This window comes from Parathielavia appendiculata, assembly GCF_033297405.1.
Source record: "Parathielavia appendiculata strain CBS 731.68 unplaced genomic scaffold N657scaffold_3, whole genome shotgun sequence".
Taxonomy (NCBI): Eukaryota; Fungi; Ascomycota; class Sordariomycetes; order Sordariales; family Chaetomiaceae; genus Parathielavia; species Parathielavia appendiculata.
In genome coordinates, this window is record NW_026944222.1 from 2,597,489 (window position 1) to 2,614,027 (window position 16,539).

The window sequence follows — 16,539 nt, forward strand, 5'->3', positions numbered from 1 at the left end:
ACGCGAAGACGACAAAGCCCCTAACGATGCCCAACACTTCCCTCGCCCGCCTCAGCTGCCGCGATAATATGTGGATTCGGGTAGTACAGCGCCGCGACGGCGATGGCAACGTACACCAATACGCACAGCGCGCCCTCGAGGTAGTTGCTCTTCTGGTCCCTCAGAAAATTACCTACGGTGAGGATGGCCAGCAGCAGAACCACCAAATCAAACACCTCAAAGTTAAGGCCCATGGGCTTGTCGAGCCCCCAGCCGACGATGACGACGAGCGGGGCGTTAAAGAGGGCCGTCTGCAGCGTGGCGCCCAGCACGTGCGATAAGGCAAAATTCATCTGGTTGTCGTACGCCTCGTCGACAGCCGTCAGGTGCTCGGCCGCTTTCTCGACAAGCGGCACGAGGATGAGACCGACAAAGGCATCCGAGACGTGTCGCTCCTCGACAAGGTAGTGGATCTGGTCGACCAGTGCAATCGCGATGAGGGTGACAAGGGCGATGGAGATGGACAGGGCGAGACAGCACTCGGTGAAAGTCAGGCGGTAGTGCATCTTCTCCAGGTGCTTATCGGCGTCGCGTGCCTCGTCGGCGACGAAGACGTCGTTGTAGATGCCGTGATGGGTACGAGCTTGGAAGAAGACGTATATTAGGTAGGCGACCATTAACAGAACGGCCGAGCTGCGCGAGATCTCAATCGTTTTAATCATGAGCTCGCTGTCTGGGATCTTGCCGCTCAGAGAGTGCTCGAAGACCGTGGGGACGGCGAGGCCGAAACCGCTGCGTGGCTGTCAACCTATGATTATTCAGGGGAAAGGCAAGAAACTCACGCCGTCAAGAGCAGCCCGCTCCCGGCCTCGCTCACAGCCTCAGAGAAGTGCGTCTCCTCCCGCTTCAGGCCTGCCGCGACGAAGCACAGGCCGAGACACAGCAGCATGGTGGCCAGCACCGAACCCAGAATTGCCGCCTTGATCACCTGGATGTAGTCGACCACCCCGTCCTCAGGCCGCGTGATCAAGACAACGAACATGATGATCTCGACCAGGCTCCCAAGCCTGTTACCATGTCTGTCAGTCAGCCAGGCATTCTTGTGTCTTCACACCCCCATCCATCCCTTCTCATTACTCATCCCCTCCGATTACCGGTAGGTGGAGGCTAAACTCACGTGGTCTCAATAATAACCCCCATGACATGTGGAAACTTGCGGCTCAGCTCTTGCCCGGCAAACCCAATCAGGTTCGCGCACGGTACCATGGCCAAGTAACTCAGGATGAAGATGACGAGGTGGTTGTTTGGCATGGCGTACCGCACCGCAATGGCGGCTGGCACGACGGGCCAGAGCACATTGACGATACGCGAGGCCCACGAGGCGGAGCGGAAAACGTTGCGCAGAAAGATCAGCGGGTGGATGCCCGAACGGCCAGACTCGCCCGTCGGGCGCACCGCCAGGGTCCGCTTGATCTTTTCGGTCGGCGTGGGTTTCCTTGCGAGGGGTACGTCGGCGGTGTGCAGAGGGAGGTGGCCATTGTTGGTGGTGGTCTGGGAAGGCTTTTCCAAGGTTGAGGAGGGAGAGGTTGTTGGCGGGACGGCTGGTGATGACGAGGGTTGGTGTTGTTGTTGTCGTTGCTGGGGTTCGGCCGTGGGCGGCGAGTCCGGGGTCATTATTACGCACTCAGTGTTCGAGGTGAATCTGTCGTCAACTGAGAGTTACCGAAGCATGGGCTTGGCTTTATCGTTGGATTGACAGCCAGGGTCTGTGTAACGCCGTTGAGTCGTTAATGGAGCAGCAGGACCTGCGATGAGACGAAACATAACCGCGAACTCGATGCTGGGAGATCCAACCTCTAAAAAGACCTCGATCCGGAAAGAAAAGGTCTCGATTGAGCCAAGATCAGCCCCACGACGGGCCCAGCCGTCAAGGGCTTGATCCCTTGGCTCGCTTGGCAGCGACGCCCGTCAACAAGCATGGAACATGCGTGCCGATTCCCACCTTCGCAGGGCCACCTGGCGTTCGTTGCTTGGCTCCTGTTTCAGGAGTCGGGAACGCGGCATGGAAAGCTGGCAGCCAACCCCATCACACGGGTAACAGGACAACACGAAACAAGGCGTCGCCTTTGTGCCATCTTTCGTTAGCCTTCGCCGCCATGGGCCGCTGCTGTGCAGCAGCAGCATCATGAACACCAACAGTCTCAGCGCTCTGAGACAGGCAGACGGCCACAGCACAGAAATCTCACGGAAAATGACGGGGCTGCTGCCCGCCCCAGTGCTGTGTGGCATTGTTGACTTTTGAGCTGAGCAAGGGTTCTAGACGGATCAGCAGGGATCAGACAAGGCTAACCTTAGCGTTCCAATGGCGGGCTCGGCAAAGCAAGGTGCCGAGTCTTCTGCGCTCTCTGTGCAACTTTTGTCTGAGACAGTTGCAGTGAGAGTGGATGGCATGAACGAAGGCGGTTGAACCGTTGAAGAGGCACTAAGCCGGTGCTTATACGAATAGTGAGGGGATGGTGCCGTCAAAAATAACGTCCGGACCTGCCGGATGCCGCAGCGGAGCCCTCCACGACATGGGGCCGGGTCTAGGGTTACGGAGGCCGATAGAATACCACACTATTCGGTGCAAGGGACCCGGCCATCACCGTCCTCACCCTCAATTATCAAGCCCTTCCCATCCTTTGTCGGCACCGTACCCGCCAACACAACCGTCTCCACCCCAGCCGGACTGCCCTCCTCCGGCCCCATGGGCAGCGCCTCGACATCGATCTCCTCATCGAGCAACGCCTTCAACATTACTTCACACCCAGCCTTGCTCATGACCTCGTTCATCTCCTTGCACATCTCGGACGCGCAGCACTCGATACAACCCCCCTCACAGGCACAGGCCTGCACCCTCGCCAGGGCCTGCCTCAGTAGCAGGTCCACAAACTCAAACGCCTTGGTGTTGATGCCGCACCCGCCCGCGCCGCCCTTGGCGTCGTAAAACGTCAGCCTGGCGGGCCTTTTGCGCGCCGTCTCGCGCTTGGCGAACTCCTTTAGCCCGCTCTTGCACTCGGTCCGGACGTCGCCAGGCATGCTGACGACAAAGTTGGGAATGAGGCTCATGAGCGCGTGCTGGGCGGCGTGGATGGCGGCCGCGACGTTGAGCCGACGGGACACGAGTATGTCGAGCGCGTGTTTCGGCACGTCGAGCCACATGCCCTTGCTGTGGCGGACGACGGGCGGGTTGCCGACTTGGACGGCGTCGAGCACCCGGTTGCCGCGGCGGGGATCAACCTTGAAGTAGCCAAAGACGACCTGTGTGATGCGGATGGCGCCGTAGTAGGCGCGCCAGCGGGAGCGGGCGATGCGCTTCACCGCCTCGGTGCAGATTGGGTCCACGTCGGTGTAGTCGCGCTGCTGGGTGAGCCAGTCGACCTTGACCTTCTCGACGCGCGCTAGCTGCTTGTCGGGGTTGAAGTCGCGTACGAGGTAGGTGTTGCCTTGGTGGAGGAAGATAGCGCCGTCATAGATGGTGAAGGTTGCGCGCGAGGCTTCGAGCTCCTCGAGTACCACGTTTCGATTGTTGGTGATGTCGATAATGGCGAAGTGGTCGTCTTCCGTGTCGCGGATCGAGACGAACTTTGAGGGCAGCGGGCGGAAGCGGGGGTGGCAGTGGTAGAAGCCAGAATCGTCTAGGATGAGCCGGTCGGCGCAGATTTGGGCGAGGTCGCTGCCAAAGTAGACGGCGTCTTCGGTTGGCCGGATCGGCATCTCGTAAGCGGCGCACTGGATGTGCCCTTCCTTGACGAGCATGTTGCCCAGGTCAACCTGCAGCTCGCAGTTCGGCTTGGTGAAGAGCTCGTCCGGGTTTTGCATGTAGTATTGGTCCGTCGCAAAGCCATCCCCCACCAGGATCGATAGTGAGTCCTTGTTTCTTCGGCCCGCCCTGCCACTCTGCTGTCTGAGGTTGGCGATGGTGTACGGGAAGCCCCATGTCAGCACGCAGTCCAGCGTGCCAATGTCGACACCAAGCTCGAGGGCGGTGGTGGCAATAATTCCGAGCAGTTTGCCTTCAAACATCTCCATTTCAATTCTCCGACGGTCTTGGGCAGTGTAGCCGCCGCGGTAGCCCATGACGCGAGCAACCACCTCTCCCCGGCCGAGCGTCTCTAGCTCCTGTTTGACAGCGCCGACCAGTTTCTCGCACTGCTCACGGACCCTGCAGAAGGCGATGACCCTGACGCCGCGGAGGATGAGCTGAGAGAACAGGCGCGAGCACTCAAGCATTGCATTGCCGCGGCCGCTCGCCGGATCGCCGGGGTCTTTGTACGGCGTGTTCCAGCAGATGAACTCCTTGCGTCCTGTACAGCCGTTAGCGTGTCGTACAGTCTCTACGTAGGGCCTTCCTACCTGACGGAGATCCGTCAAAGTCGACCAACCGCACATCGTCGATGCCAAAGATCGTCTTAAAGTGCTGCTCCGGGTTTGCGACGGTCGCCGAGCACGAGATAAACTTGACGTGCCTGTTCCCAAGTGCCGCGCATGTTCGCCGCAGCCTCCTCATGATGAAAGCGACGTGCGAACCCATCAAGCCGTTGTAGTAATGTAGTTCGTCAACTGCCGCTGTGAGCCGGAGTCCTAAATGAAGTCAAGCTCGATCTTGAGAGACTTACCGACCACATACTTGAGATGTTTGAGGAAACTCCTCCACTTCTCTTCCTTGGGGAGGATTGTAATATGGAGCATGTCCGGATTTGTGAAGATAATCCTCGCCTCGTCGCGAATCGCGTTTCTCTCATTCATGGGAGTGTCCCCGTCAAACGTCTCGACTAGCACCTCTTCCATCCCTGGCATGAAACCCATCATCTCCTTCAGGCTCCGCCTCTGATCCTGAGCCAGCGCCTTGGTCGGAAAGATGTACATGGCCCGCGTGTTGCGGTCCTGCTCCAGCGCGTGCAGCACGGGCAGTTGGTAGATCAACGACTTGCCGGAGCTGGTCGAGGTCGCCACGACGACGTTGTAACCCTCGTGCAGGGCGTTGATGGCCTCGGCCTGGTGGGCATAGAAGCGTGTGATACCCTTGGCATTGTACAGCGCATTTACCAGATCCTGGCTCAAAAGGAAGTCTAGGTCGCCATAAACAGCCTCTTGCGCTTCAAACACCCTGTGCCCGTCCGGCACTATCTGCCCGGTATACCATGGACTGTCCTTGATCTCCTGCACGATCTCGGGAATACTCTTCCGCTCGCGGGGTATGCTCGGGGGGAGGCTCACCGTCAACCGTTGTTCTTCCGTCTCGACCTCGGTCATCCTAGGTATATACCCCTCCCTCATATCCCTCAATACCATTTCAGGGTCCAGCCCGTCGGCAACGCACCGCTCCACGAAATCATTCGCCGCCAGCAAAAACTTTGCGTTGCGCCGTTCAATCAGCCGCATCATCTGCGACTGGCTGAAAACAGGCATCTTCATGCGGTCCTCTCTGTCCCGGACTTTGCTGGCCTTCGCATCCGACCTCAACTCACCGTCCAAGAACTCAAACACCAGCACCTCCTTCCGCCCCGAGCCGGGTTCGTCACCGTCCTGGAGAAAATACTCCCTTCCTCTCTCCGTCTCGGCGCCTCCCATGGACAGGGCAAGCTCCACCTCACTGACATACTCAAACCTGACCCCGCCGCCTTCGTTGCCGTGCGCATTCCTTTGCGCTCCATTCTTTTCTCCAGCGGCCGCTCCACCTGAATCCCCAGTCCACTCTCTACCCAAACCATTACCCTCGTTTTCACCATTCCTATCGCCGCCGCCGCGATAGCCGCGCCTCCGCAGCCCAACAATAGCCGCCACGTCCTCAACAAGCAGCTCGCATTTGATGTGGCCTTCGACAGCAGGCTTCAGCGTGTCAAAGGTCGGAGCCAACGTGCCGCGCCGGGCGGAGAAGAAGGTCGACACCAGGTTCAGGGCGCGGTGCGTCTTTTCGAGGTGAGTGAGGTACGCCGGCCAGGGGCCGGCTGGTTTTATCTGGTCTGTCGTTTTCTGACGACGGGATTTGGGGTTCGACTTTTGCAGGGTTTCGGATGGGGTTTTGGGTGTGGTTGTTCGACTTCTTTTCTGGGACTGCTCCTTCCTTGCGGGGCGCTGGCCCTTGTCGCTGTCTTGGGATTGATCAAGTGTCGTTGTTGTTGGTACGTGTGCTGATGTTATGTTCATGGTGGTGTTGGTGGCTTCGCCAGGAGAGATCGCTTGAAATGATAGCGTTAGGAATGGGCTTTCGGGTGCCGTCGTGGATGCTGGGGCCGGCTTGAAAAGGGAATCTTCCTCGGTTGCGCACCCGCGCTTGCGCTTGCCTAGGTTACTGCCCATGGCGGCGGAATCCTTGGATGAGGGCACCTTTTTTGGGTACTTGTCGGTGTGTTAGAGAGAGAGATTATGTGGAGTGGGAGAGGCGACGTCTTTATTCAAAGAAGCTGAGAGGAACTCGTTGAGGACGTGTGAAGTGGCTCGCGAAAATGGCGGGAAAGCACGTGCTGGCCTACTGGTCTTGTATAGAGCATATCCACGGACGCCTACCTGTACGGATCCGTATGTGTACTATACAATACCTACAGTACAGTCCAGCCCCTGGTATCTTGCAGATATTGACGTTCTCGTCAAAGACAACGAAGGAGAAGAATTATAAAGCGAGCTGTTGAGAAGAAGGTTAAATTGAGGATGGAAAGAACAAAATAAAGTCGTAGTTCATAATAGTCCAGCAATTTATCTGAAGCAACACGGTAGAAAAGCTCTTTGTCCGTAATTTTAAAACTTCACGCTAACAGATCGGGTTAGCTCGGTTCTATTCCAGGGGCTTGATAAGTCGAGGCTCGACTGAGACACGATGAGAGTCCAACTGGTGAAGACCGAACAAAAGCACTGATTGCAAACCGGTCCGCCCCGTGTCAAGACGCTCTATCCTTCCCACGTTACCTCGCCATCATGCTGTATCTGGCATCGTCGCCCGTTAACCTGACCCTCGGCACTACCTCCTTCTACCCACAGAGCAAGGCAGGATAGCCACAACCCCCCATCCAAGCGGAGTGCATAGTATATACAGAAACCATCAAGTGCCTCCGAAGTTCCCTCCGCAGGAACGGGCAATCAGTTTCCTCAGCCCCTTTCCACCAACACCCCTCCTCGCCAGATCCCGACACGAGATGGGGAACTCCCAAATACCGCAGAACACCCTCCTCTTGTCTGAAATGCATGCCCACCCCGTAAGCCCGACTCGGAAGATCGTAATCTCAACCAGGCTAATTGACCTGAGAAAACAAAGGGAAGAAAGGGCTGCTGTTATCGTATGGTAGGCCCTTATCACAGCCGGTTACCGAATTGTACCTAGACATCTGCGAGCCGTCTCTTCAACATCTCGACGAGCTGCGAAAAAGCTGTGGCGTTTGCCTCGCTCAACTGCGCAGCGTTAGCATAACCATAGAAAGTAGGCGAGGAAAAAGGCGGCCCACGCCGACGCACCTTCATCTGAACCTGCCGTCCCTCCCCCTCCTCAAACGCAGTGAACAGCACCGTCGACGTTTTGAGTCTGTTAGTCACCTGCAGCTTCATGGCCGGCAGGACTACCGTGTTGAGGATGACGCGCAGCGTGTGGTCCTGCCGCATGATGAGACGCACGTGCTTGCGCCGCTCATCGTGCTCGTCCCCCAGCACCGAGGCGTCGAACGAGGCCGGATCGGGCAACCCCGCCGCCTCGTCCAGGTCGACCGTCTCCTTGGGCACGTTGACCTTGAGCATGCCCGCCCCGCGCTCCTTCCACTCCCCGGCGCCCTTCTCCATGACGTACATCTTGGCCCGCACCGAGAAGATGGTGACTTCTTGGCCTTCGCCGTCGTCGACCACAACTGTGGGGCGTTTAGTAAACGAAAGGAAGATGAGGGATTATCGGGCGGACTCACTCTTCTGCAGCTTGAGCTTCTTCTTATCCTCGCTCGTCTTCGACTCGTCCCTCTGGCCTTCCTCCTCCTTGACCTCCCCTTCGTTGGACGAGGCGTCACCCTTAGTGTCCTCCTCGTCGCTGCTTTCCCCGGACTTGTCCTCGACATCGCTGTCCGGCGCACCAAAGGGCCTGGCCGGCTTGTCGCTCTTAAGGACCTCGCCGGGCTTGCCGAAGTTGAGACGTGGCCCAGGCAGGGCGCTGCCGCCGAAAGCGCTTGCGAACGGACTCGACTTCAACACGGACCCACCTGTCTGCCCGTTGAGCCCGGCAAATGGAGATGAAGCTGCTGCCCCACCGAAGCTGAGTTTTGGTGGTGCTGCAGGGGCTGACGGTTTGGGGCCGCCGACGACGCCGCCCAGCGAGGAAGATGCTGAGGACGAGCCAAACAGGCTGGGCTTGCCTGACCCGCCGAAGCTTCCAAAAGGCGAGGTTGACGAGGCTGCAAGTTTCGCGAACCCCGAGTTGGCGAAGGCAGAGGCGGATGCTTGCTTGGGCTGCTCTGTTTTGCTCGTATTGGCTGGCTGCTCCATGCTGGATCTCGGCGACGTGCTGGCGGAGAGAGGTTCCTGCTCTGCGTTACTACCAACTGTCATGATAGCGTTGTTGAGCGGGCTCCTTACGACTTCCTCCTTTCCACCTTGTACCGCGGACGCGCTCGCCTGGCGATCGCGTGGCCGCTTCTTCTCGGGCTCGGACCGGTCCGTCCTGTTCTGGGCTGTTGCTGAGCTGTGAGTATTGCCAGATACACCCTCGAGCGGGGCTTCGGCAACATCTTTGTTCTCATCGAGCTCGTCGTGGGCTCGCTTCTTCTTTGGCGACGAGATCTGATCCTTCAAGGCATCATCCTTTCCCGTGTCCAAGTCGACTGGCGGTGTGATGCGAGGGGCAGCTTTTGGCGCATCGTCATCTGAGGCGCTCCTATTGACCTGTGATAGCTGCACATGCCCCGCCTTCTCCGAGATGGTAGTCTGCTTCAGCTCGCGGCGTGCGGCCGTCGTCTCGGCGTCCTCGCTAGTGGCAGCGGCGGGTTCGGCAAGGTCTGAGATGTCGCTTGTATTGTGCGGGTTGTCGGCCATGATGTCAGTGGTCATCGGCTCGTTGGGTCAGAACTGTAGCACACGGCAGACGGCAGGTTCTGGACCAGACACTGATTTTCTCGGGCCGTTTCTCTGTTTCTTCGAGTGATCGGTTTGGTTTCAAGTTAGTGCTAGGGTTCGAAGCAGAGGTTGTATGGCGAAGGTCGTCTCAAGCGATATCATCCAGCAAAGAAGTGCTCTTGGGTCTGATTAGCTACGAAGATTGCAGAGGGTTGGCACAAAGATAATGCCCGTTGTCGTGCTTGGGTCGAGAAAGGAATAAACAAATGGATCAATGGCAACGACGACGGCATCGGCGCTGGGACCTTGTCATGAAGAGCTGTGGGGAAGGATTAGCCCAGGGAGCCCCACAGCAGTAGAGGTCCCACTCACGCACTGCAATGGCCCAGAGAACAGCGGGATTGCAGGTGCGTGCTGTATTTCCATTAGGTTGTTTCATGTGGGCACGACCTTCCCAATCACGTCCCACGCATGTTCAATCCTTTTTTCTCACTCACAGCTCGATCTGTCATCCATCAATGACACCTAATGACTGCGCATTAAGCATCAATTCTTTGGGGAGGTTTATATATCGTCCTTAAAGGCTTCGGTATCCGTTTTGGGATCGCCATCATCAACTGAAGGCCATGAACGCAAGACGTCTTATTGTTAGGTGCAACTACCGTACTGCCTGAAAGCAGGCTTCAAGTTGTTGTCCAGCTTTGACAAATATGGAACGGCTACCATAGCCCCTCTCTGCCTTACGCCAACACCCCTCTGGCCCGGGGTGGTTCGACATTGTTCGAGCTGAGTGACTCCGACGGTGACCACCTCGGAGGCCAAAGACCATTCCAGGCGGTTGATTGCCTGGACAACGGGCCAAGTCAGAGACGTTATATACCTTCCAGCCACTTGCCACCACGGCCCTCGCAGCGAGGGAGCGGGCACGCAGCAGAGCAACCGTCTACTAACCAGCGGTGACTTAATTTCAAAGCACCTGTCAGAAGCGGCGGTTGGGAACCGAAAACACAATTCGGCGTGGCTTCGGTGCTCACGGGGATGCGGTAAATGTCATAAGGCTGAAGCATTTCCCGCTTCTCCCTGGGGCCAGTTCCATCCGAGCTTCCGCTCCTGTTTGACCGACTTGAGAGCCGGCCGCATCGCAACCGTGACGATGGTGTTCTTGCACTTCGGGAAGGATTCATTTTCATGGACCGTGGGAATGATTGCTACTCTTTCGAGTATGCGGAAAACGACGGCGTCCCAGGACACCCGCTTCACTCCCTGACGAAGTCGCTAATGACAGTTGCGTCGGTACAGTCTTAGTGGCGCCCTCAAGACCGAGTGGGATGAGCTGGGGTTCGTTTTTCACGACAAGTCCATGGCCGGCACTCGCATCGAATGCCTGTCAAGCTCGCCCGACGGCAGCTCCTGCTTGAAGGAGCGGAATGACATGAGTATGGGCCCATACCCTCTGACCGGCGTACCTGTCTACCATTCAGCATCGTATCCTCGCCCTGATTTCAGTCTACTCAAACTGCGTTGATATCATTCAGCGATCCGTCAGGCGAGCCAGTCCGGGCCCAGCTGGAATCGCTACACGATCGACCATGTCAGTTTCTCGCTGTACGGCGCCTGGATCCTCAGCGTGCGGCCGGCCCTTGAAGAGGGCTAGGTACAACTGAGCGCCCAAGGCCGGTTCCCGGACAGTTCCACCTCCACGGCCGCGCCGTACCTCGACTTCACCAAGCGGGGCCTGATGCAGTTATCCAAAGATTCAGTATGTCTTCTTGGCGCTCAAGGCGGCGCGCAGATCAGGTTCTCCAATGAAACCTTTGAGTGGGACCGTCTCGGCACCGGTGTTTCTCAACATCTCAATAGCGCATGCGGCATATTGTCAGGCCTTGGGAGGATGACCGTCGGCAGGAACACCATGTTATGCCCCTACGATTTCACTAATCTTTAGGAAGATCCAGCTGGTGCCCATGTTCCCAGGGCTGGGCCAGGGAGAAAGCAGCACATGTCCAAGCTAAACCGAGTTAGCAGTCAGTTTGGGGATGTGAAGCTGAGGGAGTCGTTGATGGACCACCGTCTCAGAGAAGCCCAACGTCTAGTGGGACGACGTGGCTGGGCTTGACCCTGCCAAAGAGGAGCTCCAGCAGGCCACAATCTTCCCACTGCGCTTCCGACAGCCCTTCCAGGGAAAGCGGCAGGCACATCGCGCAATCCTGCTTTACGGACTTTCCGGGACCGGGAAGATCTACCTCGCCAAAGCTGTCGCAACGAGGAAGAGCACACGGTTCGGATGAAGACAGAATTCCTCGTTCAGATGGGTGGCCGCGGCAAGGACAACTCGGACGTCCTGATCATGGCGGCAACAAACCTCCCGTGGACGCTCGACCGGCGGTGCGTATTTCAGAAGCGCATCCAACTTGCGCTGCCGGATGCCGAGGCGGGAACCAGTTTTTCAAGATCCACCTGAGCAGTTCCTGGCGAGAAGTAGGTGCAGCGAGAAGGACTTGGACGAGTCCGGCAGCCAGGCTTCTCGGGCAGTAACATCGCCTACCCCGTCCAGGACGGCCCCATTGTGCCCATCAAGAAGATGCACATGGCGACTGACTTTTAAAAGGTGCAGCACAACAGCTCCCAGTACTATACCCCCTGCGACAAGAACGGCCCCTTCGGCAGGCTTATGACATGGAAGAAGGTGCCGCCCAACAGGTTGAAAGAACCGCCGCTGACGGTAGGGGACTTGTTTGCCGTCATGGAGAACGTGAAGCCGACGGTCGCGCAGGCTGAGCTGGCGAGATACCTCGAATGGACACAGCAATTTGGGTTGGTGGGTGCCTGATGAATGTATGTACCGGACAGTCAAGAGAAACATGAAGTACGGTTTCCCGAAACCCATTCGCCCACTGACGGAGACCAAAAGACAGAATTCAAGTGTGCTCCGGAGTCAGATGTACTGATGGGCTTAAGATAGCACACCGAGCGTATATCCTCGTCAGGGAAGCCGAGCCGGTGCTCGTCCTGGTCCGTGGGGAGAGATCTGGCATTCAAAAGTCTCCGCGCCAGCAATAGCCTGTCGGCTGCTAGCCTAGTTTCCGGTGTTTCAAAACTTGAAGCCGTAGCCAGAAAACCAGCAAGGTACGACAGAAAGTCGGTTTGTTTCATTCCAGTGGCTCGGCTAAAGATATTGTAGAGCACCTAACGTATCTGAAGCACCTTAGTTCGTACTTGGGTCATGGCAACTGCCAATATTTGTATGACGACCGGAGTGTTGCCTGGACTAGCTCACTCCATCCCCCCTTCCAACCCCTCAGTTGCATCACATGCTCCTGGCTTCGGCAGAAGGCAACGGAGCACCAAGGTGAGGGTCTGTCGCGGCATCATGAATAAGTTGATTCAGATCACACCGCAGTGGGAGAGCTGCTAGATCTGCTTGTAAGCCAGGAAATCGTCAACCTAAACTATTAAAGCCGAGAACCGCTGTTTTTCTTTACAGCAATCTAACCACACCGAACCAAAACCTTCTCGCCTCTCCGCACCGAGAGGCCACAAATCTGTACTTACCTCGCCCCAGGTGGCTGCTTTCATCCATCTCAGGTTTTTCCCAACATCGGGGGCTTCATCTCCAACATAGTAATTAGACGGCAGTTGCCCTAGGGGCTTGCTGATGGGCACGGGATCGTGCCAGAGAGGAGTGTCAAATAATGGAATGACACACGCCAATGTTGGCGGACTAGAAGGAGCAACATGGCAGCTTGAATTGTTTCGGTGTCTGCTGATTAGGCGTTTATGTCTTCATATTCAACGTCATTCGAAACTACCTGCAATCCTGCATCAATTCCCCATAAAGATGGACGTGGCCCTGAATGCAAAGAAGCCAGGCCTGTGCCGCTTCCACAACTTGACGCTATACCCGACTGGCTATCATCTTCAGGGACACGAATCACATTGTCGGCGCTCAATTTGGCAGGATTTACTGTATGTTAATCCATTCAATTTTTCAAAGTGAAACTGTTCAGCCTCAGTGTGACCTCGATGCTCAATGGAAGCAGCGCCAAGACCGTCGTCGTCGACTCCCAACCGTCCCCTTTGCGAGTCATGATGGGGGTGGCGACTGGTATTATACTGCAAAGTCCAGCATGGAAACTCGGCTTCCGGTTTCCAAGATCTCCATGGCCGATTGCCAAGCAGTGTCAGCTAAGCCTCCTTGGCTATCCGACCCTCCCGTCTGCGTCTTTGCGGATCTAGGGGTCGGTTGTCGCAAGCTCAAAATCGCCCCCAATTGCCTTTTTGGGGCGATGATCCTTACGGTTTTCCCCTGAACGCCCAGAGCCATGAAACCGACAACGTCCCGGAAATCTGGACTGCCACCTTTGCCGGGGCCAAGAAGACGTCAACTTTTCAGCGTCTGCCCAGCCACTACTACCCGTCATGCTTCGACGATCAGACGGTTAAATGTCAATCAACGTCCGTCGAGAGCGCCGGTCGGAGATTTCCCCTTTCTCTCCTCCTCTAACCAGGTAAAGATGCCTTCAACCTGACGGCCTTTTGCACCTTGGCACCGGCCATTGCACTTCGCTCCTTTCTTTTTCATTTGCTTCGTTGGAGTTCGCCACGATGCTGGTCATCCGCGTCCTCTGGCTGCAGGCCGCGCTGGCGACGGCCCAGCTTCTTGATTTGAATGGGACCTTGGGAGGAGGAAACGGGTCAAGTACCCCGACGGTTGAGGATGAAGTGGCCCCGGGGGCGGACGGTCCGGGCGATTCTTTGGATGGACTGGCCGGCGACGCAGGGGCTGGATCCGGCGGAATCCTCGACCCGGTCCTCGATGCCGTCATCGGACCGACGAAAAGGTTGGGCAACAACGAGGGGCCGGCGGCTACCTCTGTTCAAGCCCAGAACCCGCCTGTCACCACCATCGCCGAGCCCGCTTCCGAGCCCGAACCGACAGTGGTCGAGCCCGCGACGGAGACACCGGCGCCGGCGCCGACTCTTGAGCTAGCTCCGGCACCAGTTCCAGAGCCTACATCAGAGCTGCGCCCTGTGCCCTCGACCGTAATTGAGCAGGTCCCATCGGTCCAGACAACGAAGCCGCCTGCAGAGCAGCAACAACAACAGCCTGCCCTTGCCCCGATTCCAGTGCCAGAGACATCAACCACGCCAGAACCAGCGCTTGTACGAGCGTCTTCTGCCGCAGCAGCACCAGCGTCCTCGCCAGCCGACTCAACTGTCATCCAGATACCGTCCCCATCTGCTTCTCCGGCCCAGGGAACGTCATTCCGGGAGATTATAGCGCCTGTGCCAGTCTCAACAACAGCCAGACCTTCCCCGCCCACAGAGGAACAGGCTTCCCCCTCCGGCGAACCCATTCTCATGCTAATAACCGCCTCCGGTTCAACCTTCATGTCTGTTTTCGTGCCTCCCTCACCCACAGGGGCAGTAGCAGCCATCGACGGGGCCAACGACCTCAGCTCCGGCCCCAATAACGGCGACACAGACCCCTTTCAAACATCCCCCGAATCAGACCCCGATGAAAATGGAAACAACACCAACGCCGGCCTCGGCGGTGGTACCGCCTCCAACACAACCCGAGCCGGAACTGACAGCAGGGACACCAACGACAGGGCCCCCTCCGACATTCCGCTTCCCACCAGAATAGGCATCGGCATCGGCGTCGGCGCGGGTAGCATCCTCACCGTGGTGATCATCACCGTCGTCTTCTGGAAGCGGCGCATGTCTCGCCACGGTCCGCCGTCAGACAGCGAGCGCGGTATGTCCCCGACGCCGCAGGACAAGGCCAAGATGGACGTTGAGAGCGAGCACGACCTGGCGTTTGACTTCGGCGGCTTCTTCCGCGACCGGGTCCGGCGCAATCCCAGCCACGGGAGTCAGGGAAGTTTGGGGTCTGTGAATACTGTTCATAACAGCATGCAGGGGCAGGCTTATGGTGGCGATGTGAAGGTACCGGATATGGGGATGTCGAGGGCGTATGTGCAGGTGCAGCAGCAGCCGCAGGCGGTCTTGGAGCTGGATGGAGGTGCGATGCCTTTGTATCGCGGTGTTGTTGGTGTCGGACGTTGAGGGAGATGTTAACAGGTGAAGAGGCTGCTAGTGGCTGTTGGATACGGAGGGTTGGTATGAGCGAAGCCTCAAGTCATGACATTCCAGCCTGTGCAACACCAGGCCCCATGTAATTAGCTGAGGGCTCGGGTAATAAGGTGACTGGCCAAGGCGTAAGGTTAACATCTCTCATGGGATCCGTGGGTATTTCTCAGTATATGTGTCTGTTGTTTTGAAAAACTTCAATGAAGCCCATCTCAATGTTGCGACTCCTTGTTGACCATCGACCACATCTGGACACTGACAGTTGACCCATCTGCGACCCGCCTCCCAATAATTCAACTGACCAGGTGAGACTTTAGAGGCTTCAAACCCTCTGACTGCGCCAACCGATGCGTCAATACCATTCCTGCAGGCCTTGATCTTGAGCGCGCATATCCTCACCAAGGCAGGTTGGACAATACCACGGACAGCCTCCACCGCAACGAGCATCGCAGAGAATCCCTCAAGACAGAACCGGCCCAGAAAGTCATGCAAGCGCTTAGCGTCCGTCAGGTGCGGTCTTCACGTCCTGGCGATCGTGTTGCGCGATGATATCGAGGGTCTTCTCGTACCCCGTAACCGCTCGACTTAAATCGAGCAGAGACCAGTTCTTGGTGCCGCGGCGGGCGCGCTGGCTGCAGAAACGCAGACCCGGGTGACTGACGAACTCTGACATCGTGTTTAGAATAATACATGGAAAATTTTAAATAAAAAAAAAAAAAAGAGAAGCCACCCACCCCCACCCTACTTCCCCCACATGGATGAGTGAGGCAGGAGCTTCCGCTTCATTTACTGGGCAGAGCCACAAGGATTCCATCGGCGTTCTCCTTCGGTAGGACCCTTTGGAAGGAGATACTTCGTCCGTCGTCAGAAGACGGCACCCCCGGTCCAGTTCTTGACCAAGAGGTTCGGCTTCAAGTGGGTTCTGCCCAACATGGTACGTGCTGCACTCCCGTACTTGTACTCTAATGTGTCGTCGGGCTTGCAAACTCACCGTCCTATCCATCACAGACCCGTTCACACAGTGTCCAAGTCTCGCATTTCTCCTCTACCCCCCTTTTTCTTGGTACAAAATCTGATCACGCAGTACCAAACACATCCTAGTCACGGAATGCTGCGGTATAGAGCTGCGAGACACGGCGATGCATGAATTGCTCATATCTTCGAGTCAAAGTTCATAGGGCGCCAGTGACATCTTGGCTGGTGGTGTGCCCGAGAGAAACGGAGTAGCTATGCACAGAGAGCCCTTTCGCACAAACAGCGACGGAGGACAGACTCCTAAATACGACAGCAACGATTCCTCCCATGACCCGCAGTTCCACGGCCCCAAGAACGGCAGCCTCACAGGCGGCGAAGTGATGCCGAAGGGCTCGACCTAATGGACAGGCTGATAGCCCATGCAGGGGG

The 16,539-nt window shown here is 57.1% G+C and overlaps 6 protein-coding genes across 6 annotated transcripts; 2 read left to right on the plus strand and 4 right to left on the minus strand.

Annotated features, from left to right (window-relative positions):
* Positions 1 to 20: 20 nt before the first annotated feature.
* On the minus strand, positions 21 to 1,653 carry N657DRAFT_568802 (uncharacterized protein; the record flags this gene model as incomplete). Its single annotated transcript, XM_062788614.1, has 3 exons — positions 21 to 771; positions 822 to 1,046; positions 1,157 to 1,653. 3 exons carry the CDS (start codon positions 1,651 to 1,653, stop codon positions 21 to 23), a joined length of 1,473 nt encoding a protein of 490 aa, XP_062650135.1.
* Positions 1,654 to 1,800: 147 nt separating this feature from the next.
* Positions 1,801 to 2,459, minus strand: N657DRAFT_305757 (uncharacterized protein). Its single transcript, XM_062786706.1, has 2 exons — positions 2,330 to 2,459; positions 1,801 to 2,274 (listed from the first exon to the last, which is right to left on the minus strand). The coding sequence occupies exon 2, from the start codon at positions 2,266 to 2,268 to the stop codon at positions 1,948 to 1,950; it is 321 nt and encodes a 106-aa protein (XP_062650136.1). The 5' UTR covers positions 2,269 to 2,274; positions 2,330 to 2,459; the 3' UTR covers positions 1,801 to 1,947.
* A 136-nt stretch (positions 2,460 to 2,595) lies between these two features.
* Positions 2,596 to 6,321, minus strand: N657DRAFT_679311 (P-loop containing nucleoside triphosphate hydrolase protein; the record flags this gene model as incomplete). Its single annotated transcript, XM_062796172.1, has 3 exons — positions 2,596 to 4,325; positions 4,375 to 4,581; positions 4,638 to 6,321. 3 exons carry the CDS (start codon positions 6,319 to 6,321, stop codon positions 2,596 to 2,598), a joined length of 3,621 nt encoding a protein of 1,206 aa, XP_062650137.1.
* Positions 6,322 to 7,332: 1,011 nt separating this feature from the next.
* N657DRAFT_567461 (PH domain-like protein) lies at positions 7,333 to 9,021 on the minus strand (the record flags this gene model as incomplete). The annotated part of the gene is made up of 4 exons (XM_062788510.1): positions 7,333 to 7,404; positions 7,468 to 7,850; positions 7,905 to 8,511; positions 8,566 to 9,021. The coding sequence occupies 4 exons, from the start codon at positions 9,019 to 9,021 to the stop codon at positions 7,333 to 7,335; spliced, it is 1,518 nt and encodes a 505-aa protein (XP_062650138.1).
* Positions 9,022 to 11,350: 2,329 nt separating this feature from the next.
* N657DRAFT_679313 (uncharacterized protein) lies at positions 11,351 to 11,872 on the plus strand (the record flags this gene model as incomplete). The annotated part of the gene is made up of 2 exons (XM_062796173.1): positions 11,351 to 11,431; positions 11,651 to 11,872. The coding sequence occupies 2 exons, from the start codon at positions 11,351 to 11,353 to the stop codon at positions 11,870 to 11,872; spliced, it is 303 nt and encodes a 100-aa protein (XP_062650139.1).
* A 1,492-nt stretch (positions 11,873 to 13,364) lies between these two features.
* N657DRAFT_643157 (uncharacterized protein) lies at positions 13,365 to 15,313 on the plus strand. Its single transcript, XM_062792484.1, has one exon. The coding sequence runs from the start codon at positions 13,648 to 13,650 to the stop codon at positions 15,109 to 15,111; it is 1,464 nt and encodes a 487-aa protein (XP_062650140.1). The 5' UTR covers positions 13,365 to 13,647; the 3' UTR covers positions 15,112 to 15,313.
* The last annotated feature ends 1,226 nt before the right edge of the window (positions 15,314 to 16,539 follow it).

What these genes read in the sequence shown, in the direction of transcription:
- N657DRAFT_305757 (XM_062786706.1), bottom strand. Translation starts at nt 2,268, where the DNA reads ATGCCACACAGCACTGGGGCGGGCAGCAGCCCCGTCATTTTCCGTGAG.
- N657DRAFT_643157 (XM_062792484.1), top strand. Translation starts at nt 13,648, where the DNA reads ATGCTGGTCATCCGCGTCCTCTGGCTGCAGGCCGCGCTGGCGACGGCC.